Source organism: Staurois parvus, unplaced genomic scaffold, assembly GCF_062004578.1.
Source record: "Staurois parvus isolate SC_StPar_1 unplaced genomic scaffold, SC_StPar_1.0 ptg000143l, whole genome shotgun sequence".
Taxonomy (NCBI): Eukaryota; Metazoa; Chordata; class Amphibia; order Anura; family Ranidae; genus Staurois; species Staurois parvus.
In genome coordinates, this window is record NW_028317939.1 from 52,501 (window position 1) to 79,888 (window position 27,388).

General features: G+C 48.4%; 1 protein-coding gene across 1 annotated transcript in view; it reads right to left on the reverse strand.

Annotated features, from left to right (window-relative positions):
* Nucleotides 1–27,388, reverse strand: part of LOC149465116 (vomeronasal type-2 receptor 26-like) — a 102,066-nt gene that overhangs the window by 4,254 nt on the left and 70,424 nt on the right. Inside the window, exon 2 of the mRNA XM_089673608.1 lies at nt 8,850–8,973. Within this exon, the coding sequence (XP_089529734.1) occupies nt 8,850–8,973 (124 nt within the window). The remainder of the gene's footprint in view (nt 1–8,849; nt 8,974–27,388) is intronic.

The following is a 27,388-nucleotide window of genomic DNA, read 5'->3' on the forward strand; positions in this document are numbered from 1 at the left end:
GATAGATAGATAGATAGATAATAGATAGATAGATAATAGATAGATAATAGATAGATAGATAATAGATAATAGATAGATAGATAGATAGATAATAGATAGATAATAGATAGATAGATAATAGATAGATAGATAGATAGATAGATAGATAGATAGATAATAGATAGATAGATAGATAGATAGATAATAGATAATAGATAGATAGATAGATAGATAGATAGATAGATAGATAGATAGATAGATAGATAATTACACAGTTGAACTCCTATGTGTAGAGGCTGCACATTATGTACATTATTATGTGCTTAAAAAAAACCACAGAAAGCAAAAAAAAATATATGGAAAATAAATAGGCAAAAAGTGATAATGGGGAATTTCAATTTAATTGTCTGAAAACCCTGAAAATGAACATCTCTTTTTTCCTACCGTTTGGCCTGTTAAATATACCATTGTAAACAATTTGTTTTAATAAAGAGCAGGGCCCTTGAACCCCTCGTGTATTGTTTTGTTACTGTATTGTCTCATGTTCTGTCCCCCACTATAACGTACAGCGCTGAGTAACCCTTTTTGTCCTATATAAATACTGTATAATAATAATAATAATCAACAGGTATTTTTTTTTTATTTGCATTCATTATTATTATTATGTCAGAAATTCAGAGCTGTCCTGTTATTATTATACAGGATTTATATAGAGCCAACAGATTGCACAGATCTTTACATTATAAAGGGAGACAATACAGTTACAATTACAAGTTACAATACAGGAGACAATACAGTTACTTAACAAGTGGGAGGCACATATGCAAACTGTTGTACTTCCTACACCGTTCACCTGATTTGGATGTAAATACCCTTAAATTAAAGCTGACAGTCTTCAGTTAAAGCCCATCTTGTTTGTTTCATTTCAAATCCATTGTGGTGGTGTATAGAGCCAAAAATGTTAGAATTGTGTCGATGTCCCAATATTTATGGACCTGACTGTACATTACAAAGGGAGACAGAACATGCGACAGAACAATAACAATACCATGTGATACATGAGGGGATCGAGGGCCCTGCTCTTTCGAGCTTACAATGTAGGAGGGAGGGGATAGTGGTACAGAAGGAGATAACTGTGGGGGATGGAGTGGTAGGAAGAGTGGAGGAGATCGGCAATTAGCAGGGGGTGGGGTAGGCTTCCCTGAAGAGGTGGGTTTTCAGGGTGCGCCTTAATGAGAGGAGAGTAGGTGATAGTCTGATGGATTGGGGTAGGGAGTTCCAGAGTATGTGTGACGCCCTGGAGAAATCCTGGAGGCGGGTATGGGAGGAGGAGACCAGGGAACTAGAGAGAAGGAGGTCTTGTGAGGAGCGGAGTGTGCGTGATGCGTGGTACTTGGATATTAGGTCAGTGATGTAGTTCGGGGCAGTATGGTGGACGGCTTTGTACGTCAGTGTTAGGATTTTGAATTTGATCCGTTGTGCAATCGAAAGTCAGTGGAGGGATTGGCAGAGGGGGGTGGAGGACACTGAGTGGAGGCCAGTGGAGGGATTGGCAGAGGGGGGTGGAGGACACTGAGTGGAGGACAGTGGAGGGATTGGCAGAGGGGGGTGGAGGACACTGAGTGGAGCTCAGTGGAGGGATTGGCAGAGGGGGGTGGCGGAGATGGAGCGGTTGGAAAGGTGAATGAGTCTGACAGCCGTGTTCAGGATCGACTGAAGTGGGGATAGCCAGCGGCGAGGCAGGCCAGTGAGGAGGGAGTTCCAATAGTCGAGTCGTGATATGATGAGGGAGTGGACGAGCTGTTTAGTGGTTTCTGGGGTTAGGAAAGTGCAGATTTTGGCGATGTTGCGGAGGTGGAGTCTGCATGAGTTATTTAGTGATTGGACTTGGGGCTGGAAGGATAGGTTGGAGTCCAGAATGACTCCAAGTACTCTGGCCTATGGGGCGGGCCTGATAGTGGCATTGTTGGAGAAGTCAGTAGGGGGGGGTGCGCGGGCTGGGGGAAAGACTAGGAGCTCAGTTTTGGAGAGGTTCAGTTTAAGGAAGTGGAGAGACATCCAGTCGGATAAGTCGTTTAGTAGGTATTTGACTCTGGCGGAGATTGCGGGGGTGAGGCGAGAGGTTGAGAGATAGATTTGTGTGTCGTCGGCATAGAGGTGGTAGTTGAAGCCGTGAGAGTGTATAAGTTTGCTAAGGGAGGAGGAGTAGATGGAGAATAGAAGGGGCCCAAGAACGGAGCCCTGAGGGACCCCAACAGAGAGTGGGAGTGAGGGGGAAGTGGTAGCATTTTAGGTAATGCTGAAGGAGTGTAGTGATAGGTAGGACAAGAGCCAGGAGAGAGAGGAATCTCTGAGGCCGAGTGTCAGGGAACAAGAAGATTGCCGCAGCACATGAATCTGAATATGCGCAGAATCCCGACAAGGCATACAGGCAGGCGGGCACTAGGACCCAGGCGCGCCTGTCACCAATGACGACACCAGGCAGGCAGTAGGACCCAGGTGCGCCTGTCGGAGCTGTCCGGGCTATTTAAAGAGCACCTTGATGTTGATTCAGTGCTGACTGGTCTTCAGCTCCCCCCCGTGTCCTGCTTGTTTCCTGTGCAATTTCCTTTGGTTCTGACCCGGATTGTTCCTGACCCGACTCTGAGTACTCTCCTGCCCCCCGGTTCCTGACTTTGGCTCTGTTCCTGACTGTGGCATTCCTTCCTGATCCTGTACAACGCTGCCCGACTGTTATGACCCTGGCTATCCTACGACTCCGTTCCAGTCCTGTGTCCTGGCTACATACCTGGCTCTGCTGTGCATCTGGCAATCCACTGTACCTGCCTGATCTATCTCCACAGTAACCAGATCAAAGGATATCCTGCTTATCAAGGTCATCATCTGCAAGAGCCGCAAGCAAAACCCTGGCGCTCTTGTCCCCCTGGTCCTTAGACGCCCTCTGTTCCAACCTCAGCGGGCTCAGGATTAGTGACACAATTGAGGCCGACCTCGTCAATTCAGTCTCCCATCAGGTACGTGACACCGAGTTAGTGTAGTTTTTTTTTGAGGAGGAGGTGGTCGACTGTGTTGGAGGCCGCAGAAAGGTCAAGGAGAAGGAGCACTGAATAGTGGCCGTTAGCTTTGGTGGTTAGGAGGTCATTGGAGAGTTTGAGTAGGGCAGTTTTGGTGGAGTGTAGGGGACGAAAGCCGGACTGGAGGAGATCGAGGAGGTGGTTGTCATTGAGGTGAGAGCTTAGGCGATTGTAGACTAAGTGCTCGAGGAGTATGGATGTGAATGGGAGCAGGGAGATGGGTCTGAGGTTGTTCGGGTCATTGGGGTCCAGGGAGGGCTTTTTAAGTATGGGAGAATGTGGACTGAGTCACAGCACAGGTGCTAATGGATTGCTCGTCTTCTTTCCCTGTTACAAATGGTACAAGACACGGTTGTGCCTTTTCACCTCTCATTTTCCTTTTAATGTGTGGACCATTTCTACACTATGTTAGGAGTAAGCAGAACATTCATCATATCTTGACTGGGCATAAATGCCATAAGGTCTCTACTTATGCAGATGATCTGCTCTTTTTTAGCAGTTAACTGGATGTCACCATTCCCAACTTGATGGTTGAATTTAGACATTATGGTGAATTATCTAATTTTCAAATAAATTATCAGAAGTCTGAGGCACTCAGCTTGAACCTGTCGGAGGTCATGCAACAGAGATTCAAATACTTTGCTTTTAGGTGGCCATCTTCCAGAGAATGGGAGAGGCTCTAGATAAGTTCTGGAGGCGAGTGTAGGAGGAGATAACTGGAGAGCAGGAGGTCTTGGAGGGGAGAGGACGATATTTGCAGATGAGGTTGGTGATGTAGCTGAGGGCGATGTTGTGGATGGCCTTGCATGTTGTGGTTAGTATTTTGAAATGATATGTTGGGCTAGTTGAAGCCACTGAAGAGATAGGCAGAGGGGCAGTAGTCATGGATTGGTTAGTAAGGTGCATTAGTCTGGCAGCAGTGTTCATAGCAGACTGAAGGGGGGATAACCAGTGTAAGGGTAGGCCAGTGAGCAGGAAGTTGTAGTCAAGTTGGAAAATAATCAAGGAGTGAATAAGCTGTTGTGTGGTGTCTTTAGTCAGGAAGGGGCATATTCTGGAAATGTTCCGGTGTTTGAGGCGGCAACATTTAGCCAGATATTGGATGTGGGGGATGGAGAGGTCAGAGTCTAGGATTACACCTATCAAAATTAGGATTACACCTGGCATGTGTGGAGGGACCATTGGTTGTGCCGTTGATCTCAATAGTAAAGTCATGGGGAGGAGATACAGAAGGAGGAACTATTACAAGCTCAGTTTCAGAAAGACTGAGTTTGAGGTAGTGGTGTGACATCCATACTGATATGTCACTTAGTATATTTGTGATCTGTAAGGGGATTAAGGGGGTGAATTGAGGAGTTGAGAGATAGATCTGGGTGTCATCAGCATAGAGGTGGGATTGGAAGCCATGAGAGGTTATCAACTGGCCTATACAAGAGATATAGAGAGAGAAGAGGAGGAACCCAAGGACAGATCCTTGGGGGACCCCAACAGAAAGAGGAAGAGGAGCAGAGTAGATGGTATTGTATGTGACACTAAAAGTGCACTGGTACCAGAATACCCAGGAAAGAGCAGAGACATGTAGGCCAATTGAGTGGAGTTTGTTGAGGAAGAGTGTGTGGTCAACTGTGTCAAGGGCAGCAGAAAGGTCTAAGAGTATGAGCATGGAGTATGGCCATTGGTTTTAGCAGTTAACAGGTCATTGGTGAGTTTTAATAGAGAATTTTCAGTGGAACGTTGCGGGAGGAAGCAGAACTGTAGGGGATTGAGAAGGTTGTTGTCAAGGAGGTAGCAACTCATACCACTGTGGATAAGGCATTCAAGAAGCTTGGAGGCAAATGGCAGCAGGGAGATGGGTCTTAGGTTATTCAAACAGGTGGGGTCCAGTGAGGATTTTTTAAGTGTTGAGTGTGGTGTTGGACTTGGTGAGTTGATTGGGAGAGAAAGCTGGATGCTGGCTATCTCATGACGAATTGTGTTGATTTTGTTATTGAAATGATTGGCAATATCCTGGGCAGTAAGCAAGTTGGTGGCTGGAGGCAGTGTGGGGTGAAGTAAGGAATTAAAGGTAGAAAAGAGTTGACAGGATTTGGATGAGAGGGTTTTGATGAGACTCGTGTAGTAGGTTTGTTTAGCAGTATGGAGGCAGGAGCTGTATTTGAGAAGGAGGGATTTGTAGAGGGTGAAGTCTTTCAGGGATTTAGTTTTACTCCATACTCGCTCAGGAGCACGGCTGTATCTCTTGAGACTTCTGGTGTCTTCTGTTTGCCAGGGTTGTGACAGGTGAGGCCAGGTTCTGCGTGTAGTGAGAGGAGCATGGTGTCCAGGAAGGATGACAGAATGTTGTTGTAGTCAGAAGTGCCCAGGTCTGGGAAGGACAGGGGAGCCATTTTATCATAAAGGCAGTCAGTAGCAGGATGAAGAAGGGAAGGGTTGTGGTGACCAAGTTTCCTGCGGGTAACCGTTTGCTGGTTGGAGGCATGGGAGGTAGGAGAGAGGGAAAGTGTGAAACTGAGAAGGTTGTGGTCAGAGAGAGGAAAAGGGATATCGGAGAGGTTACAGGGAGTGCATAAGTGGGAGAATGCGAAGTTGAGGGTGTTGCCATTGGAGAAAGTGGTGGCTGGTGTCCATTGTATTAGGTTAAAAGAGGAGGTTAAGTTGAGTAGTTGAGAAGTGGCTGAGGTAATAACATTGACTGGAAAGAGATGCCTGTAGCAAAAAGCAAGAAAAAAAAATAGCGCAGGGTAGACATGACTTAAGAGGGGGGTAGGAAAGACAAGAAAAGGTTAAGAGAAAAGTAGGTGGGAGTTAGAAAATGGGCAGGTTATCTGATTGGTGATCGGAATGCAGGGTGGGGTCTTCAGCACCTTTGGGTATGGTTGTGGGGGGGTCATCCTGTTCAGTCCAGGATAAGGCATCGGTGGAGCGAGCTTTCCTCCCACCCTCCCTGATGGTGTGTGTGTTTTTTTTTTTATTCTCGGTTTGTTCTGGTTCCGGAGGCGGTTGTTGGTCTTTGGAGGCGGCACATACTTTTAAGCTAAAGCGAATGGTTGGGACCCATCGGTGGGATGGTGTGTTGGGACCCATCGGTGGGATGGTGTGTTGAGACCCATCGGTGAGATGGTGTGTTGGGACCCATCGGTGGGATGGTGTGTTGGGACCCATCGGTGGGATGGTGTGTTGGGACCCATCGGTGGGATGGTGTGTTGGGACCCATCGGTGGGATGGTGTGTTGAGACCCATCGGTGAGATGGTGTGTTGGGACCCATCAGTGGGATGGTGTGTTGAGACCCATCGGTGAGATGGTGTGTTGGGACCCATCGGTGGGATGGTGTGTTGGGACCCATCGGTGGGATGGTGTGTTGGGACCCATCGGTGGGATGGTGTGCCCGGGTGTATTTGATCGTCTGTGCGTCAAAAAAATATTTTCAGAACAAAAACTTATATTTTGAACTTTTTACTATAAAACATGTCCAGTAAAAAAATTAAAAAAATCTACTTTGGTCATAAATTTAGGCCAAAATATATTCTGCTCCATGTCTTTGCTAAAAAGAAATTTCCATACGTGTAAACTAATTGGTTTACGTGAAAGTTCTAGCATTTACAAATGGCGGGATATATATTAGAATTTTTTTTTTACTAGTAATGGAGGCGATCAGTGGCTTATAGTGGGACTACGAGGGGCATTCTGACACTGGGGGGGAAACTGACTTGGTGTTACTGACATCCCCAGTGACACCAATACAGTGATCAGTGCTAATAAAAAGCACCAACACTGTACTAATGACACTGGGCAGGAAGGGGTTAACATGTGGGGTGATCAAAGGGTTACCTGTGTGCTGTGTTTGTGTTTCACTGTAAGCATGCTGCTATGCAGAGCCATACAAATGAGTGTGCAGGAGCTGACAGGCGAGAGATCCGTGTTGTCTATACACAGGTCTCTCCCCTGTCGGAGATACTCGGTGATCACTGGGTGCCAGCAAGTAATCACCGGCCGGGACCCGGTGATTGACAGCCGAGGCTGCGAATGGCGGTGCTACCCGGAACTGCAAAATCACATATATATACAGTGGGGCAAAAAAGTATTCAGTCAGCCACCAATTGTACAAGTTCTCCCACTTACAAAGATGAGAGAGGCCTGTAATTGGCATCATAGGGAGACCTCAACTATGAGAGACAAAATGAGAAAACAAATCCAGACAATCACATTGGCTGATCTGGAAAGAATTTATTTGCAAATTATGGTGGAAAATAAGTATTTGGTCACCTACAAACAAGCAAGATTTCTGGCTCTCACAGACCTGGACCTTCTTCTTTAAGAGGCTCCTCTGTTCTGCACTCATTACCTGTATCAATGGCACCTGTTTGAACTTGTTATCAGTATAAAAGACACCTGTCCACAACCTCAAACAGTCACACTCCAAACTTCACTATGGTGAAGACCAAAGAGCTGTCGAAGGACACCAGAAACAAAATTGTAGACCTGCACCAGGCAAGGAAGACTGAATCTGCAATAGGCAAGCAGCTTGGTGTGAACAAATCAACTGTGGGAGCAATAATTAGAAGATGGAAGACATACAAGACCACTGATAGTCTCCTTCGATCTGGGGCTCCACGCAAGATCTCACCCCGTGGGGTCAAAATGATCACAAGAACGGTGAGCAAAAATCCCAGGACCACACGGGGGACCTAGTGAATGACCTGCAGAGAGCTGGGACCAACGTAACAAAGGCTACCATCAGTAACAAACTACGCCGCCAGGGACTCAGATCCTGCAGAGCCAGACGTGTCCCCCTGCTTAAGCCAGTACATGTCCGGGGCCCGTCTGAAGTTTGCTAGAGAGCATTTGGATGATCCAGAAGAGGATTGGGAGAATGTCATATGGTCAGATGAAACCAAAATAGAACTGTTTGGTAGAAACACAACTCGTTGTGTTTGGAGAAGAGAGAATGCTGAGTTGCATCCAAAGAACACCATACCTACTGTGAAGCATGGGGGTGGCAACATCATGCTTTGGGGCTGTTTCTTCACAAAGGGACCAGGATGACTGATCCATGTACAGGACAGAATGAATGGGGCCATGTATCGTGAGATTTTGAGTGCAAACCTCCTTCCATCAGCAAGGGTATTGAAGATGAAATGTGGCTGGGTCTTCCAACATGACAATTATCCCAAACATACCGCCCGGGCAACGAAGGAGTGGCTTCGTAAGAAGCATTTTAAGGTCCCGGAGTGGCCTAGCCAGTCTCCAGATCTCAACCCCATAGAAAACCTTTTGAGGGAGTTGAAAGTCTGTGTTGCCCAGCGACAGCCCCAAAACATCACTGCTCTAGAGGAGATCTGCATGGAGGATGGGCCAACATACCAGCAACAGTGTGTGCCAACCTTGTGAAGACTTCCAGGAAACGTCTGACCTCTGTCATTGCCAACAAAGGATATATAACAAAGTATTGAGATGAACTTTTCATATTGACCAAATACTTATTTTCCACCATAATTTGCAAATAAATTCTTTCCAGATCAGCCAATGGGATTGTCTGGATTTGTTTTCTCATTTTGTCTCTCATAGTTGAGGTCTCCCTATGATGCCAATTACAGGCCTCTCTCAACTTTGTAAGTGGGAGAACTTGCACCATTGGTGGCTGACTAAATACTTTTTTGCCCCACTGTATACGTGATTGTGCGCACCCGTTCCGAGCTGTAGCAGTATTTCTGCTATAGGGCGGCACGGAACCGGTTAACTACATTGGTAAAGTCTGCCGAGTCCAACAATCACTTACTAAGAAATACAAACTGTACCGGAAATGTTGGATATCTCTCCTTCTGGACACGGGGAACACTCATAGCAGCATTTATGTATGGAAGAGCCAAACTTTTTTCTGCTGCCGGGCAAACAGGAATCTGAGCATCGAGATATTGTTACCTGAAATCAGATATTATTATTATTATTATTATCATTATTATTAACCTCTTCCATACCGGGCACTTTTACCCTTTTCCTGCCCAGGCCAATTTTCAGGTTTCAGCGCTCTCACACTTTGAATGACAATTGCGCGGTCATACAACATTGTACTCAAACTAAAATTTTATCATTTTCTTCACACAACTAGAGATTTCTTTTGGTGGTATTTAATCGCTGCTGGGGTTTTTTATTTTTTGCTAAATTACCAATAAAAGACTGAAAATTTTGAAAAAAAACTCACGTTTTTCTTTGTTTCTGTTATAAAAGTTTGCAAATAAATAATTGTTCTTCATAAATTTCATACATTTAGGCCGAAATGTAACATTACATATATCCCCCAAATGTCAGAACAATACAGATATCCCCCAAATGTCAGAACAGTACAGATATCTGTACTGTCCTGACATTTGGGGGATATCTGTACTGTCCTGACATTTGGGGGATATCTGTACTGTCCTGACATTTGGGGGATATCTGTACCGTTCTGACATTTGGGAGATATCTGTACTGTCCTGACATTTGGGGGATATCTCCCAAATGTCAGAACGGTACAGATATCCCCCAAATGTCAGGACAGTACAGATATCCCCCAAATGTCAGAACAGTACAGATATCCCCCAAATGTCAGAACAGTACAAATATCCCTCAAACAGTACAGATCCCCCCAACTATCAGAACACTACAGATCTCCCCCAAATGTCAGGACAGTACAGATCTCCCCCAAATGTCAGGACAGTACAGATATCCCTCAAATGTCAGAACAGTACAGATATCCCCCAAATGTCAGGACAGTACAGATCCCCTCCAACTGTCAGAACAGTACAGATCCCCTCCAACTGTCAGAACAGTACAGATCCCCCCCAAATGTCAGGACAGTACAGATATCCCCCAAATGTCAGGACAGTACAGATATTCCCCAAATGTCAGAACAGTACAGATATCCCCCAAATGTCAGGACAGTACAGATATCCCCCAAATGTCAGAACAGTACAGATATCCCCCAAATGTCAGGACAGTACAGATCCCCCCCAAATGTCAGGACAGTACAGATCCCCCCCAAATGTCAGGACAGTACAGATATCTCCCAAATGTCAGGACAGTACAGATATCTCCCAAATGTCAGGACAGTACAGATCCCCCCAAATGTCAGGAAAGTACAGATATCCCCCAAATGTCAGAACAGGACAGATATCCCCCAAATGTCAGAACAGTACAGATATCCCCCAAATGTCAGGACGGTACAGATATCCCCCAAATGTCAGGACAGTACAGATATCCCCCAAATGTCAGGACAGTACAGATATCCTCCAAATGTCAGAACAGTACAGATATCCCCCCAAATATCAGGACAGTACAGATATCCCCCAAATGTCAGGACAGTACAGATCCCCCCCCCCAAATGTCAGGACAGTACAAATATCTCCCAAATGTCAGGACAGTACAGATATTCCCCAAATGTTAGGACAGTACAGATATCCCCCAAATGTCAGGACGGTACCAGGGGAGGACTGACCATTTGGAAACTCGGGCACTGCCCGAGGGCCCGGGGTCAGTAGGGGGCCCCATGAGATGCCCCTGGTGCCTTTTTCATAGGCTTTTTTGAGTTTGGGCAAGGACACAGGGGCCCCATGATCCCCTATTGCCCGGGGGCCCCATGAGTTGTCAGTCCGCCCCTGGATGGTACAGATATCCCCCAAATGTCAGGACAGTACAGATAATTACAAAAATAGATGACTTGAGGTCTCCCCCAAATCCGTACCAGACCCTTATCTGAGCCTGCAGCCCGGCAGGGCAGATAAGAGGGGGGGGGGGTGATTGACACTCCCCCCCACAAACCACACCAGGAGGACACATGCCCTCAACATAGAGGGGTGAATTGGTGCAGGGGGCTTCTCCCCACAAAGAGAACAATATGATCTGGCGCTTAACTAGGACCAATGGTAATGCAAACAATATGTAAGGGAGTCCTTATAAGTCCTAATTACTCTGACAAAGTCCTTTTAAGGCCCAGAATTCCACAATATACAAAAAATCAAAAGAGTTGCCTGCGGCAGCCGTCCACAGGGAGTGACCAGCTATGTAGGGAAGGACAGGAGGTGCCAGCTAAGTGCAGTATGTGTATAAAGATGGTTTATTAACTGCTTAAGGACCACCCTATAGCAGGTATACTGCTACAGGGCGGCATCTGTGCACAGAATCACGTATATATATATACAGTGGGGCAAAAAAGTGTTTAGTCAGCCACCAATTGTGCAAGTTCTCCCACTTACAAAGTTGAGAGAGGCCTGTAATTGGCATCATAGGGAGACCTCAACTATGAGAGACAAAATGAGAAAACAAATCCAGACAATCACATTGGCTGATTTGGAAAGAATTTATTTGCAAATTATGGTGGAAAATAAGTATTTGATGAATATGAAAAGTTCATGTCAATACTTTGTTATATATCCTTTGTTGGCAATGACAGAGGTCAGACGTTTTCTGGAAGTCTTCACAAGGAAGCCACTCCTTCGTTGCCCGGGCGGTATGTTTGGGATCATTGTCATGTTGGAAGACCCAGCCACGTTTCATCTTTAATGCCCTTGCTGATGGAAGGAGGTTTGCACTCAAAATCTCACGATACGTGGCCCCATTCTGTATTGTACATGGATCAGTCGTCCTGGTCCCTTTGCGAAGAAACAAAGCATGATGTTGCCACCCCCATGCTTCACAGTAGGTATGGTGTTCTTTGGATGCAACTCAGCATTCTCTCTCCTCCAAACACAACGAGTTGTGTTTCTACCAAACAGTTCTATTTTGGTTTCATCTGACCATATGACATTCTCCCAATCCTCTTCTGGATCATCCAAATGCTTTCTAGCAAACCTCAGATGGGCCCAGACATGTACTGGCTTAAGCAGGGGGACACGTCTGGCACTGCAGGATCTGAGTCCCTGGCGGCGTAGTGTGTTACTGATGGTAGCCTTTGTTATGTTGGTCCCAGCTCTCTGCAGGTCATTCACTAGGTCCCCCGTGTGGTCCTGGGATTTTTGCTCACCGTTCTTGTGATCATTTTGACCCCACGGGGTGAGATCTTGCGTGGAGCCCCAGATCGAGGGAGCTTATCAGTGGTCTTGTATGTCTTCCATTTTCTAATTATTGCTCCCACAGTTGATTTGTTCACACCAAGCTGTTTGCCTATTGCAGATTCAGTCTTCCCAGCCTGGTGCAGGTCTACAATTTTGTTTCTGGTGTCCTTCGACAGCTCTTTGGTCTTCACCATAGTGGAGTTTGGAGTGTGACTGTTTGAGGTTGTGGACAGGTGTCTTTTATACTGATAACAAGTTCAAACAGGTGCCATTGATACAGGTAATGAGTGCAGGACAGAGGAGCCTCTTAAAGAAGAAGGTACAGGTCTGTGAGAGCCAGAAATCTTGCTTGTTTGTAGGTAACCAAATACTTATTTTCCACCATAATTTGCAAATAAATTCTTTCCAGATCAGCCAATGTGATTGTCTGGATTTGTTTTCTCATTTTGTCTCTCATAGTTGAGGTCTACCTATGATGCCAATTACAGGCCTCTCTCATCTTTGTAAGTGGGAGAACTTGCACCATTGGTGGAGGACTAAATACTTTTTTGCCCCACTGTATATATACATATATATATATCTATATATATGCGTGGGTTTCCTCCGGGTACTCCAGTTTCCTCCCACATTCCAAAGACATGCTGGTAGGTTAATTGGATCCTGTCTAAATTGGCCCTTGTATATGAATGTGAGTTAGGGACCTTAGATTGTACGCACCTTGAGGGTTAGGGACTGATGTGAATGTACAATATACATGTAAAAGTTCTGCGTAAATTGACAGCGCTATATAAGTACCTGAAATAAATATATATATATATATATATATATATATACAGTCAGGTCCATAAATAATGGGACATGGACACAATTCTAACATTTTTGGCTCTATACACCACCACAATGGATTTGAAATAAAACAAACAAGATGTGCTTTAACTGCAGACTGTCAGCTTTTATTTGAGGGTATTTACATCCAAATCAGGTGAACGGTGTAGGAATTACAACAGTTTGCATATGTGCCTTAAGGGATGAAAAGTAATGGGACAGAATAATCATCATAAATCAAACTTTCACTTTTTAATACTTGGTTGCAAATCCTTTGCAGTCAATGACAGCCTGAAGTGTGGAACGCATAGACATCACCAGACGCTGGGTGTCATCCCTGGTGATGCTCTGCCAGGCCTCTACTGCAACTGTCTTCAGTTCCTGCTTGTTCTTGGGGCATTTTCCCTTCAGTTTTGTCTTCAGCAAGTGAAATGCTCAATTGGATTCAGGTCAGGTGATAGACTTGGCCATTGCAGAACATTCCACTTCTTTGGTTGCTTTTGCAGTCTGCTTTGGGTCATTGTCCATCTGCACTGTGAAGCGTCCAATGAGTTGTGAAGCATTTGGCTGAATATGAGCAGATAATATTCCCGAAACACTTCACAATTCACCCGGCTGCTTCTGTCAGCAGTCACATCATCAATAAATACAAGAGAAGCAGTTCCATTGGCAGCCATACATGCCCACGCCATGACACTACCACCACCATGATCACTGATGAGGTGGTATGCTGAGGACCATGAGCAGTTCCTTTCCTTCTCCATACTCTTCTCTTCCCATCACTCTGGTACAAGTTGATGTCGGTCTCATCTGTCCATAGGATGTTGTTCCAGAACTGTGAAGGCTTTTTTACATGTCGTTTGGCAAACTCTAATCTGGCCTTCCTGTTTTTGAGGCTCACCAATGGTTTCCATCTTGTGGTGAACCCTCTGTATTCACTCTGGTGAAGTCTTCTCTTGATTGGTGACTTTGACACACATACACCTACCTCCTGGAGAGCGTTTTTGATCTGGCCAACTGTTGTGAAGGGTGTTTTCTTCACCAGGGAAAGAATTCTTCGGTCATCCACCACAGTTGTTTTCCGTGGTCTTCCGGGTCTTTTGGTGTTGCTGAGCTCACCGGTGCGTTCCTTCTTTTTAAGAATGTTCCAAACAGTTGTTTTGGCCACGCCTAATGTTTTTGCTATCTCTCTGATGGTTTGTTTTGTTTTTTCAGCCTAATGATGGCTTCACTGATAGTGACAGCTCTTTGGGTCTCATCTTGAGAGTTGACAGCAACAGATTCCAAATGCAAATAGCACACTTGGAATGAACTCTGGACCTTTTATCTGCTCATTGTAATTGGGATAATGAGGGAATAACACACAACTGGGCATGGAACAGCTGAGAAGCCAATTGTCCCATTACTTTTGGTCCCTTAACAAGTGGGAGGCACATATGCAAACTGTTGTAATTCCTGCACCGTTCACCTGATTTGGATGTAAATACCCTGAAATTAAAGCTGACAGTCTGCAGTTAAAGCACATCTTGTTTGTTTCATTTCAAATCCATTGTGGTGTATAGAGCCAAAAATGTTAGAATTGTGTCAATGTCCCAATATTTATGGACCTGACTGTATATGTGATTTCACATTTCCTGGTAGGGGGTGTGCGTGAGCCATTCGCACCCATGACTGTCAATCACCGGGTCCTGGCCAGTAATTACCCGCCGGCACCCAGTGATTACTGAGCATCTTCGATGGGGAGGAAGATTGTTTTGTTTACAAACAATCTTCCTCCCTGACAGCTCGGGCACACTGCACAACACAGCCATCCAGAGCAGTGTAATTACAATGAAGCACACACCACTGCCCCCTAGTAATACACTCCCAGCACACAGTTAACCCTTTGATCACCCCTCATGTTAACTCCTTCCTGCCCAGTGCCATTAGTACAGTGTTAATGCTTTTTATTAGCACTGATCACTGTATTGATGTCACTGGGGATGTCAGTGACACCAAGTTGGTTCCCCCCCAGTGTCAGAATGTCTGCCGAATTCCCGCTAAAAGTTGCTGATTGTCACCATAACTAGTAGAAAAAAAAATCTCATTATCTATACCTCCATTTGTGAACGCTACAACTTTCATGTAAACCGATTTACTTACATGTATTGGGATTTTTTTTTAGCAAAGACACGGAGCACAGTACATTTTGGCCAAAAGTTTAATAGCAAAATGTCCAAAATCTTGTTCTTTTCCTCAAAATTGTTGGTCTTTTTTTGCTTATAGCACAAAAGATAAAAACCGTACAGGCGTTCAAATACCACCAAGAGAAAGCTCAATTAGTGTAAAAAAAGATGTAAATTTCATTTGGGTGCAGCATTGTATGACCGCGCAATTGTCAGTTAAAGTAACGCAGCGCTGTAACGCAAAATATGGCCTGGTCAGGAAGGGGGGCGGAATCCTCTGGAGGGGGAGGGGTTAAAGAGGTTAAAACACTCACAAGATGACTACAAACTGCAGACATATCAGATTAGTAGGTCCTTAGCGCACTCCTTTAGCAGGGTCTGCCGCTGTCATCTGGGCAGGAAGATGGGAGAACGGAGCTGGGATGCCCTGTGTACATGAGGAAGTGCACCGGAACCCGCGTGGAACGCACGGGCAAAAGTGACATCACTGGAAGGAGGCGAGGATCGGGACCAAGAAGGAGATGAGGATTGGGACCAGGAAGAAGGAAAGGATCGGGATCAGGAAGGAGGAGAGGATCGGGACCAGGAGGGAGGTGAGGATCGGGACCAGGATGAAGAAGAGGATCAGGACCAGGAAGGAAGAGAGGATTGAGACCAGGAAGGAGGCAAGGATCGGGACCAGGAAAGAGGAGAGGATCGGGACCTGGAAGGAAAGGGGATCGGGAACAGGAAGGAGGCGAGGATCGGTACCAGGAAGAAGGCGAGGATCAAGACCAGGACGGCGGAGAGGATCGGGACCAGGAAGGAGGCGAGGATCGGGACCAGGAAGGAGGCGAGGATCGGGACCAGGAAGGAGGCGAGGATCGGGACCTAGAAGGAGGAGAGGATCGGGACCAGGAAGGAGGCGAGGATCGGGCCAGGAAGGAGGCGAGGATCAGGAGCAGGAAATAGGAGCGGATCAAGACCAGGAAGGCGGAGAGGATCGGGACCAGGAAGGCGGCGAGGATCGGGACCAGGAAGGCGGCGAGGATCGGGACCAGGAAGGAGGCGAGGATCGGGACCAAGAAGGAGGAGAGGATCGGGACCAGGAAGGAGGAGAGGATCGGGACCAGGAAGGAGGAGAGGATCGGGACCAGGAAGGAGGAGAGGATCGGGACCAGGAAGGAGAAGAGGATCGGGACCAGGAAAGAGGAGAGGATCGAGACCAGGAAGGCGGAGAGGATCGGGACCAGGAAGGAGGCGAGGATCGGGACCAGGAAGGAGGCGAGGATCGGGACCAGGAAGGAGGCGAGGATCGGGACCAGGAAGAAGTAGAGGATCGGGAACAGGAAGGAGGCGAGGATCGGGACCAGGAAGGAGGCGAGGATCGGGACCAGGAAGGAGGCGAGGATCGGGACCAGGAAGGAGGAGAGGATCAGGACCAGGAAGGAGGAGAGGATAGGGACCAGGAAGGAGGAGAGGATCGGGACCAGGAAGGAGGAGAGGATCGGGACCAGGAAGGAGGAGAGGATCGGGACCAGGAAGGAGGAGAGAATCAGGACCAGGAAGGAAGAGAGGATGGGGTCCAAGAAGGAGGCATGGATCGGGAACAGGAAGGAGGAGAGGATCAGGAACAGGAAGGAGGTGAGGTTCGGGACCAGGAAGGAGGAGAGGATCAAGACCAGGACGGCGGAGAGGATCGGGACCAGGAAGGAGGTGAGGTTCGGGACCAGGAAGGAGGTGAGGATCGGGACCAAGAAGGAGGAGAGGATCGGGACCAGGAAGGAGGAGAGGATCGGGACCAGGAAGAAGGAGAGGATCGGGACCAGGAAGGAGAAGAGGATCGGGACCAGGAAAGAGGAGAGGATCAAGACCAGGAAGGCGGAGAGGATCAGGACCAGGAAGGAGGCGAGGATCGGGACCAGGAAGGAGGAGAGGATCGGGACCAGGAAGGCGGAGAGGATCGGGACCAGGAAGGAGGCGAGGATCGGGACCAGGAAGGAGGCGAGGATCGGGACCAGGAAGGAGGAGAGGATCGGGAACAGGAAGGAGGCGAGGATCGGGAACAGGAAGGAGGAGAGGATCGGGACCAGGAAGGAGGTGAGGATCGGGACCAGGAAGGAGGCGAGGATCGGGACCAGGAAGGAGGAGAGGATCGGGACCAGGAAGGAGGAGAGGATCGGGACCAGGAAGGAGGAGAGGATCGGGACCAGGAAAGAGGAGAGGATCGGGACCAGGAAGGAGGAGAGAATCAGGACCAGGAAGGAAGAGAGGATGGGGTCCAAGAAGGAGGCGAGGATCGGGAACAGGAAGGAGGAGAGGATCGGGAACAGGAAGGAGGTGAGGTTCGGGAACAGGAAGGAGGTGAGGTTCGGGAACAGGAAGGAGGTAAGTTTCGGGAACAGGAAGGAGGTGAGGTTCGGGACCAGGAAGGAGATGAGGATCAGGACCAGCAAGGAGGCGAGGAATGGGACCAGGAGAGGATCGGGACCAGGAAGGAGGAGAGAATCCAAAAATCAAATCTAATTTAAGGACCCTGTTTTTCCCAGGACTGCGCTGAATCCCAGCACCCTTCCCCTCAGATCTGCTAAAAAAAGCACTGACACTGTACTAATGGCACTGGGCAGGAAGGGGTTAACATCTGGGGAGATCAAAGGGTTAACTGTGTACTGTGTTACTACAAGATGTGTCCATGTGCTTCACTGTAATCACACTGCTTTGGATGGCTGTGCTGTTGTGAGATGGGGAAACAGCTCTCATTATAAATTAAATGTTTTGAAATGTTTTACTGATATTCTGCGATTTAGCCACAAGATGTCACTGTTTTTCCTAACACAGCCTCAGACTGTATAGATATTTCTATATTCAGGAAGGGGTGGGGTTTTCTCAAGGAGAAGTGAACAGGAAGAGAAAAGGGAAGCCATACTGAGAGAGAGAGTGTCAGAGATCTAGGTATGACCTGAAGTGTGTGGACTGACACAGGGAAACGCAGGCTTCAGGTATAGTAAACAATATAGTTTATTAAGACTAACAAATACAAAAACGCAGTGCAACACTAAAACATAAACACAGTGCAAACAAACCAAACCTCCAACAGATAACAAACATATTCAGGCAGGCCGGGTGGGTAGCAAACGGGCAAACGGAGTACCAGGAGCAGGCGGAAGAGTGGTCAGGACTAGCCGAGGTCAGTACAGGCAGAGTTCAAGCAGAGTCAGGACAGGAGTAAACAGGATCAGGAAACCAGGGCCAAGCGAACAGTACAACAAGGCACTTGCTGCAGGTCTGGCCATTCCTTAAATACACCTCCTGCAATCAGCTCCAGGTGATGGCTAATTGCAGGAGTGAGCCTCTGGTTGCTGAGAGCACCCGCTGGCCAGCCCTGGTACTGCAGCCCACAAGGCAGGTGAGTCCCACCACTGTTGGCGAGTCCATTCCTGACAGAGAGAAGAAGGCTGAATTATAATCTGTTGCCATCCAGCTATGGAGACTGCCCTCCGTAATCAGAAATCCCATTGAGTGAAGCTGATGGTGTTGAAGACACTAACCCTGTTCAAAGAGGGGAAGCTTTGCTGCCAGCAAGCTGATGAGGACAGAGGAGCAAAGCAACATGTACTGCTCATGACATCGCATGCCTGTTGAAGAGACGTTTGTTCCGTTCATAGTCACCAGCGGATGCAAAGCAGACCCGGGTCAGTAAGATCGTGCATGCACCTCATTTCAGTGTTGGCGCCTAGAGACTGAGTCCAGACCTATAGTTAGTTAGTTAGGGTCTCTGTTTGTGTCAGTCCACAAGTGTTGTTACTGATCATTGGAAGGACTCCACAACTTAAAGTGACATTTCACATTGGAGAGCTGATAAAATCCTACAAACTCAAGCCAGACTGGCATTTTGCTCAGAAGGAATACTCAGGCACGTGCTACAGGACCAGTTATGGGAGGGGGAATACTGTAGATTTGTGTAAGATTGTAAGCTGTTGTGCTGCACCGCAGGCTAGCCCATACCGTACCCCCATACACTGATTCCTGCTCTGTAGGGTAATAACAGGTAAGGTGTGGCAGCTTAGTTGTGCCCCCAGTAGGTAAATTACTACACTTTCTACCTTCATCCATCAGGAGGCGCCATTTTGTGCAGCACAAGGGTCTCAGCCTTTGGGCTGGGTGTATGTAAATATGTTGTATGTTCCCAGCATTTGGGGGTTGTGTTTATTTGCCACCTCTAAGTAAAATTCTGTTGTGGCAAAAGCTGATGTTGGGATTTCTTTGCTCGTTCGTGACTTCACTGTATCCTGGGGAGCCCACCCCGGTACACGGCTTACAACTTGGCGTAGTCGGCAGGATACAGCGACCGTTATGGACGGGAATGTGGCTGGAGATCTTCCCCCGGCGCCAGTGGCAACGGTCCAGGACCCAGCTCAGGGTGCGCCGGTGCAAGGCCAAGTTGCCCCAACACCACTGATACAGGTTGCCCCCGCCCTGCCCGTACCAGTAGGGTACATTCCCGTGGGGGCGCTGTTGAGTCACCTGCCAAAATTTGACGGTAAAAATATGACGTTGCAGGACTGGACTGAAAGGGTGCGAAGTGCGGTTAGGATTTGTAACCTGCATTGGGGGCTCTAGAGGGTCACGTCAGATGGACAGTAATGGTAAGGCCCGAATCTGAGAGGAACACCCTAGAGAAAATATTCTCCCTGCTGGAGAGAGCCCAAGGGGCCGTGCTAAAGTAGTGCAGCTGTGGAGCCACTTCTTCAACCGACCACAGCGAGAGGGCGAGACCCTGATGCAGTACTCCAATGCCCTACAGGAGACGCTAAATGAAATACAGCGGTGAGATCCAGAGGCCATGGGAGCTTTCCGGGAGGTGGACCGTCTACTACAAGACCAGTTCATAGTGGGGCTCTCCAACAAGTTTTTACATGACAAACTGCAAGAAATGACCCGAACGGCACCCAAAATGACATTCTACAGCATCTACTTAGCCGCCGTGGAGAGAGAGGAAGAGTGCATACCTGTGGCGGCGAGAATAGTGAGTAGTACCCTCACTACAAGAGGTCAGTCGGCATCTGAAGTCTCAGAATCCTTAAAGGATGTGGTCCAGGCGCTGCGGACAGAATTAAGAGAACTTCGGCTGGAAGTGTCCCAGATGAAGGCAGAATCTCACCGGTCTCCGTAAATTACCTCAGCACCTTGCACCACTCCACTCAGGATAACTCACCTGCCGGGGCACGTCACAAGGGGACCCCTCTGTTGGGCTTGTCGACAGTACGGCCACATGGACAGAGAGTGCCCAGAACAGATGAAGTCCGAGCCGACGTTAAACTTCCGACCGCCGCAGTAGCTGGGCGTCCTGCGGCGTTACACCAGAAGCTAAGCCCCAAGCATGAGGAACACGACCTGTATGCCAGAAGCCCCGTTATGGAAGCTGAGTTGGAAGGCCAGAAGGTACGCTGCCTAGTTGATACAGGGTCGGAATGCACTCTTATGCCTCTGGAGTTCTTCGAAAGACACTTTGGACATATGATGGAGCCGGAAGACGGGAGTGTCATCAAGCTGACGGCTGCCAATAACAGAGAGATGGACGTCCGAGGAATAGTCTGGATGCAGGTCCGGCTGTGTGGGCAAGATGTCGGCAAGAAGGGGGTCGTGCTGGTGGATCATTCGCCCAGGAGAGGGATGGATGTGACACTAGGTATGAACGTGCTGAGAGACCTAGACCACCAACTTTATGCCAAAGATGGGCTGAAGTATTGGTAATGGGCCACCACATACCGGCCACCCCAGAAGGTTCTACAGCAGATGGTGAGGAGCTGTAGTCTGCGAAAGGGCGACATGTCCGGTCGGCCCATTGGACACGTGAGGGTGCCGCGGAGGACCCCGGTGAAGATCCCGCCTCGACATGAGCAAATATTGATGCTGCCGGTTGGGGCTGGACGACGACGACTGAATGGACTGGAGGTCCTGATCGAGCCCGCTTACCAAGAAGAAACGCAGACTCATCCACTGGTAGCCCGAGCCCTCACTATTGTGAAGGATGGATGTGTGCCTGTACACTGCCTCAACCTTGAAGACTGTGAGTTAACCGTCTCTGGGAATACCTTGCTGGCCGAAGTTTATGTGTCTGAAGGGGATATTCCTCGACGGAGGAGCTTCACGCTACGGGCAGATAGGAGATCAGCCTGGACCTATGCTGTAGAGGTCCATCAAAGGGAGACCCCGACAGCGGAGTGGAATGGTCGAGTGATCATGGCCCGGATGGGGGTGGACTGCAAGATCCTGACTCCAGGACAACAGAAGTTGCTGGAAGACACCCTTTGGGAGTTTCAGGAGGCCTTCTCGAGACATGATGAGGACTTTGGGTGTGCCTCCACCATCAAACATGAAATCTCCACAGGAAATGCTGCACCGATCAGGGAACGTTACCAGCAAATCCCGCCTAAAATGTACCAGGAGGTGAAGGATATGGTGGCCAGCATGTTGGAAAACCAGGTAATCCAGGAGAGTCAAAGTCCTTGGGCTGCTCCAGTGGTCTTGGTGCAGAAGAAAGATGGGAGTCTCCGTTTCTGCGTGGATTATCGGAAGCTGAATGCCCACACCATCTGGGATGCAGACCCCCTTCTGCAGATTGAGGAGTCGTTGTCCACTCTGAGTCATGCAAAGTTCTTCTCGACTCTTGACCTGGCCAGTGGGTATTGGCAGGTACCGGTGGCCAAGAAGTACAAAGCGAAGACAGCCTTCATCCTACCTATGGGTTTCTATGAGTTCAACAGGATGCCATTTGGCCTGTCCAATGCCCCGGGAACTTTCCAACAGTTGATGGAGCACTGTCTGAAAGATCTCAACTTCGAGTCGGTATTGATATACCTGGACGACGTAGTAGTGTTTGGGGCCTCTTTTGAGGATCACCTCCAGAAACTGCGACAGGTCTTAGGACGGCTGCGAGACCATGGGCTCAAAATCAAGCCCAAGAAGTGCCAATTGTTTCAACAGCAGATAGAGTATTTGGGGCATTTGGTCACCCAGGAGGGGGTAAAGCCAACCCCTAACAAGGTGGAGGCCGTCCAGAAGTAGCCCCAGTCGAGTACGCTACGAGAGGTGCGGGCGTTCATTGGACTGGCCGGCTACTACAGGAGGTTTATACCCAAGTTTGCTCATTTGGTGGGCCCGTTAAACGAGTTATTGAGAGGCACTGCAGGGGGCCCGAAGAATTGTCCCATCGAGTGGGGACCCCGGCAACAAGGGGCCTTTGAAGCAGTGAAGGGGGCTCTGATCAGTGCCCCTATTCTGGCTTATGTGCGGTTTGACACCCCATTCCTGCTGTACACTGAGGAAGTCTACATGGTCTGGGGGCTGTGTTATCCCAAGTCCAGGATGGATGTGAGAGAGTCATTGCCTATGGCAGTCGGGCTCTGAGGGAGTCAGAGCGCAACCCTGACAACTATAGCTCCTTTAAATTGGAACTACTGGCACTGGTGTGGGCTATGACCGAAAAGTTTGCGGAGTACCTGACCGGGGCAGAGGTGACCGTGATGATGGACAACAACCCGTTAGCACATCTGGAAAATGCCAAACTCGGTGCGCTTGAACAGAGGTGGTTGGCTCGCCTTTCTAAGTACCAATACTGCATCAAGTTCCGGTCAGGTAGGGAGAACAGCAACGCTGACGCCCTCTCCCGAGTCCCTGTAGGGTTGTTGGCTCAGGATGAGGAGCTAGAGGACACTGAAACTCCTGACCTTGGTCAACTACCTATGTTCCAGGACGTAGCACGTTCAAGTGGGGTGGCGTCTGGGATGTCATTGGTGCTGGGAAAAACATTGGCCGATTAGGAGAGGGTTCAGGATAGCTGCCCGGACCTGTGGAAAGTGAAAGAATGGGTCCGGACCAAGATCTGGCCTCGGTCAGAAGAGCAAGCCATCTGACTCCCGAGGGCCAAAAGTTGTTGAGGCAGTGGGATACCCTAACTGTTACCCAGGGCCTCCTGTGTCGGACCATATACTTGCAGTCAGAGTTGCAGTACCGGCAATAGATTGTCATCCCCATGTCATTGGGACCGAAGGCTGCCCGGGAGGCCCATGAGAGGGGTGCCCATTTTGGGAGCGATAAAACGTTCAAGTGGCTCCAACGGCTTGTGTACTGTCCCGATTTGGCAGATATGGTGGCCGAGGCATGCCTTAAGTGTCAGCCCTGTGGGCTGAGTAAGAGTACTGAACAGTGGGCTCCTGTCCAGGCCATCCAGACATCAGCACCCCTAGAGCTCCTTATGATCGATTATGTACAGATTGGGTACTCTACCTCGGAACACTCGTACTGTCTAGTCATGACAGATAATTTCACAAAGTATGCGGTGGCTGTACCCACCAGAGACCAGACGGCAGAGTCGGCCGCTGAAGCGGTCTGCAAACATTTTATACAGGTGTTCGGGTGCCTACAGAGAATACATTCAGACCAGGGGGCATGTTTTCAGGGTACTCTAATGAATGAGTTGTACCAACTGTATGGGATCGAACATTCCCGTATCACCCCCAGGGAACAGGGCATGCAAGCGGTTCAACCGCACCTTGCTCCAGATGCTGCAAACTCTGGAGGACTGCCAAAAAGCTTGGTGGCCCGAATACCTACCTGAACTGATGTGGGCCTATAATAACAGGGTACACAGTACCACCGGATACTCCCCACATATGCTCATGTTTGGGAGAGCCAGATGGGTGATTGAAGATCTCCACATGCCCGATCCGATGGAGCCACCACCAAGAAATACTGCATGGGCGCAAGAGCACCGCCGCCGGCTGAGAGTGATCCACAAGTTCGTGGGGGAGCGCCTTAGACAAGTGGTACACCCCAATCCAAAACGAGTGCAGAAGGAAGGGTATGCCCCGGGTGATCGAGTGTTAGTCAAAGCCAAGCGGCCATCTGTAAAGTTGGATGGGCGGTGGGAGGTGGTCCCATACACGGTGAAGAGGAGGGTAGACCCTGCCCTCCTGGTCTGAGGTAGAGCCAATAGGGAATGGGGGGCCCTCACGAAACTTGCACCGTAACATGTTGAGGCATTGTAATTTTGATGAACCAGTGTGCGTGGGGGGATGGCTCCTCCTGCTCAGAGTACAGGGGAAATCCCCTTAGAGGAGGAATGGTGGGTTGTCCCTGCCCCGGTACGCACAGAGGCTCCAACCATAGCAAGTTTGCCACAGAGGGAAAGTGTTGAGCGGTCAGCAGCTCCTCCCCCATGAAATGTGCCTGACACCCCCAGTGCTTCTGAGCCTGTCACTCTACGAAGGTCAACAAGGCCCAATGCCGAGGATGACAACCTCTAGTGGGGTGGCATGTGAGATGGGGAAACAGCTCTCATTGTAAATTAATGTTTTGAAACGTTTTACTGACATTCTGCGATTTAGCCACAAGATGTCACTGTTTTTCCTAACACAGCCTCAGACTGCATAGATATTTCTATATTCAGGAAGGGGTGGGGTTTTCTCAAGGAGAAGTGAACAGGAAGAGAAAAGGGAAACCATACTGAGAGAGAGAGAAGAAGGCTGAATTATAATCTGTTGCCATCCAGCTATGGAGACTGCATTCCATAATCAGAAATCCCATTGATAGAAGCTGATGGTGTTGAAGACGCTAACCCTGTTCAAAGAAAGGAAGATTTGTTGCCAGCAAGCTGATGAGGACAGAGGAGCAAAGCAACATGTACTGCTGATGACATCACATGCCTGTTGAAGAGACGTTTGTTCTGTTCAGAGTCACCAGCGGATGCAAAGCAGACTCGGGTTGGTAAGATCGTGCATGCACCTCATTTCAGTGTTGGTGCCCATAGGACTAAGACAGGCCTATAGTTAGTTAGGGTCTCTGTTTGTGTCAGGCCACAAGTGTTATTACTGATCATTGGAAGGACTCCACAACTTAAAGTGACATTTCACATTGGAGAGCTGATAAAATCCTACAAACTCAAGCCAGACTGGTGTTTTGCTCAGAAGGAATACTCAGGCACGTGCTACAGGACCAGTTATGGGAGGGGGAATACTGTAGATTTGTGTAAGATTGTAAGCTGTTGTGCTGCACCGCAGGCTAGCCCATACCGTACCCCCATACACTGATTCCTGCTCTGTAGGGTAATAACAGGTAAGGTGTGGCAGCTTAGTTGTGCCCCCCAGTAGGTAAATTACTACACTTTCTACCTTCCTCCATCAGGAGGCACCGTGCTGTGCAGCACAAGGGTCTCAGCCTTTGGGCTGGGTGTATGTAAATATATTGCATGTTCCCAGCATTTGGGGTTGTGTTTATTTGCCACCTCTAAGTAAAATTCTGTTGTGGCAAAAGCTGGTGTTGGGGTTGCTTTCCTCGTTCGGGACTTCACTGTATCCTGGGGAGCCCACCCCGCTACACGGCTTACACTGTGTGCACAAGCTGACAGGGAGGAGAACTGTCCTCCTCCTCGTTGGAGATGCTCAACAATCACCGGGCGAGTGATCACCGGCCAGGATCCGGTGATTTACAGTCACGTCCATGAATGGTGGCGCTACCCTACCGTATATATATACGTGATTTTGCACACCCATGCCACCCTGTAGCAGTATTTATTCTATATGGTGGACGGGAAGCCGTTAATTACCACCTTACTCAGCCACAGAACCTGTGTCATTAATATGTGTTCGGGTGTAAAGGGATGAGGCAGCCACCCTATTTTGGCACAGAATGTGGAGATGAGTCCACTGCCCCCTGAACATGGGCACGGGGTGCCTTGCAAGGGGGAGGCATATGATACATTAAGGAAGAGGCTGCATGATCATTACTTCTCATTTCTCAGCCACTAGTGATGGTCTGCACACCCCCTGTGTTCAGTTCGCGGTAGAAAGTTATACTGCGAACATCGAACATAATGCAGGTCTATGGGACTTGAACTTGTAAATTAAGAAAATGCCCATTTGGACGGCTTATATGCAAGTTATTGGCCATAAACGTGGTATGGGGACTCGGGCACAGCCCTGAGGGACATGAATCAGTGAAAAAAAACATTTCAAAAAGTACTGTTTTTAAAGGGGTAGTCATTTTCATTGCTTAAAGTAAAAAACAAAATGAAAAATTCCTTTAAATATCATTCCTGGGGGGGGGTCTCCTTAAACAACCTGCAAATTTGCACATCTGTATAATGTATTAAACCTGCTGCAGCAAGACTGACAAAAAAACAAAAAAAAAAGCATGGAGTCCCCTCGCCTAATCTATACCAGACCCCTTAGGCCTGGTAGGAAGGTTAGGAGGGACCCCACAGTAAAAATGTATTTTAAAAAATTGTGTGGGGTTCCCTATAAAAGCTATACCAGACCCTTTAGGCTTGGTAGGACTTTTAGGGGAACTGCACCTCCTAAAATTGGGGAGGGGAGCATGGGATCCCCTGTAAATTCCTACCAGACGCTTGATCTGAGTACAGGCCTGGCAGGCCAGGAGAGGGGGTGGGGCAAATGACCCCCCCCCCCTTCTGGGTCTTACCATGCCACATGCCCTCAGTGTCCCCATGCCAATGAGAACAAGGGCCTCTTCCCCACATCCCTGGTCCAGTGGTTGTGGGGGTCTGTGGGCAGGGGGGGCTCATTAGTATCAGGGTACCCCTTAAATATGGGGACACCCTGATGCTGCTCCCCTTGTGTGTGAGTAAGGGGTACTTGTAAAAAATAAATAGACCAGACTTTTGAAAATATCCTTTATTGAACAAAAAATAAAAAATCTGTTATTGACAAGTCTTTTATTTTAAAAAAATGGTTTCAGTGTTGTAATCCATCATCAATCACAGCGTCCCGTGTTGTCCTGACGAAATGAAAAAATCCCGACACCCGCCGACCCGTCTGCACCTGCGGAGTACTCGCCGATATCAACATTTGCAAGTCAAACGTAAACAAACGTCACCACTAGCTCCAGCCAATTATGTACATCTGACCGGCACCTGTCAGAATTGTCATCCACAATTGGGCGGAGCTATCGGTGACATCCCTGCTAGCTCCGCTCAATTGCCGTGAGCCATGATTGGCCAAAGTCACTAAGACTTTGGACAATCATGGCACTTATTGTGAACTCAGCTATGATTGGCCAAAGCATTGCACCGGACCTGTGGTCAGGTGCAATGCTTTGGCCAATTACAATGCATCACCAGAGCGCATTGCACTGTGGGGCATACGGGTGAATGGCCCGCTGAACGCCTCAGATGTCCGTGTGTTCAGCGAACACTCGAACATATAGACCATCCCTACAAGCCACCAAGGCTGTATGCCTGTAGGCAGGTGCAGTCAGGTGCAGTCTGTTTTCTTCACTGTAGGTGGCACCCGGCACATCCTGGAAAATAAGTCAAAGGAA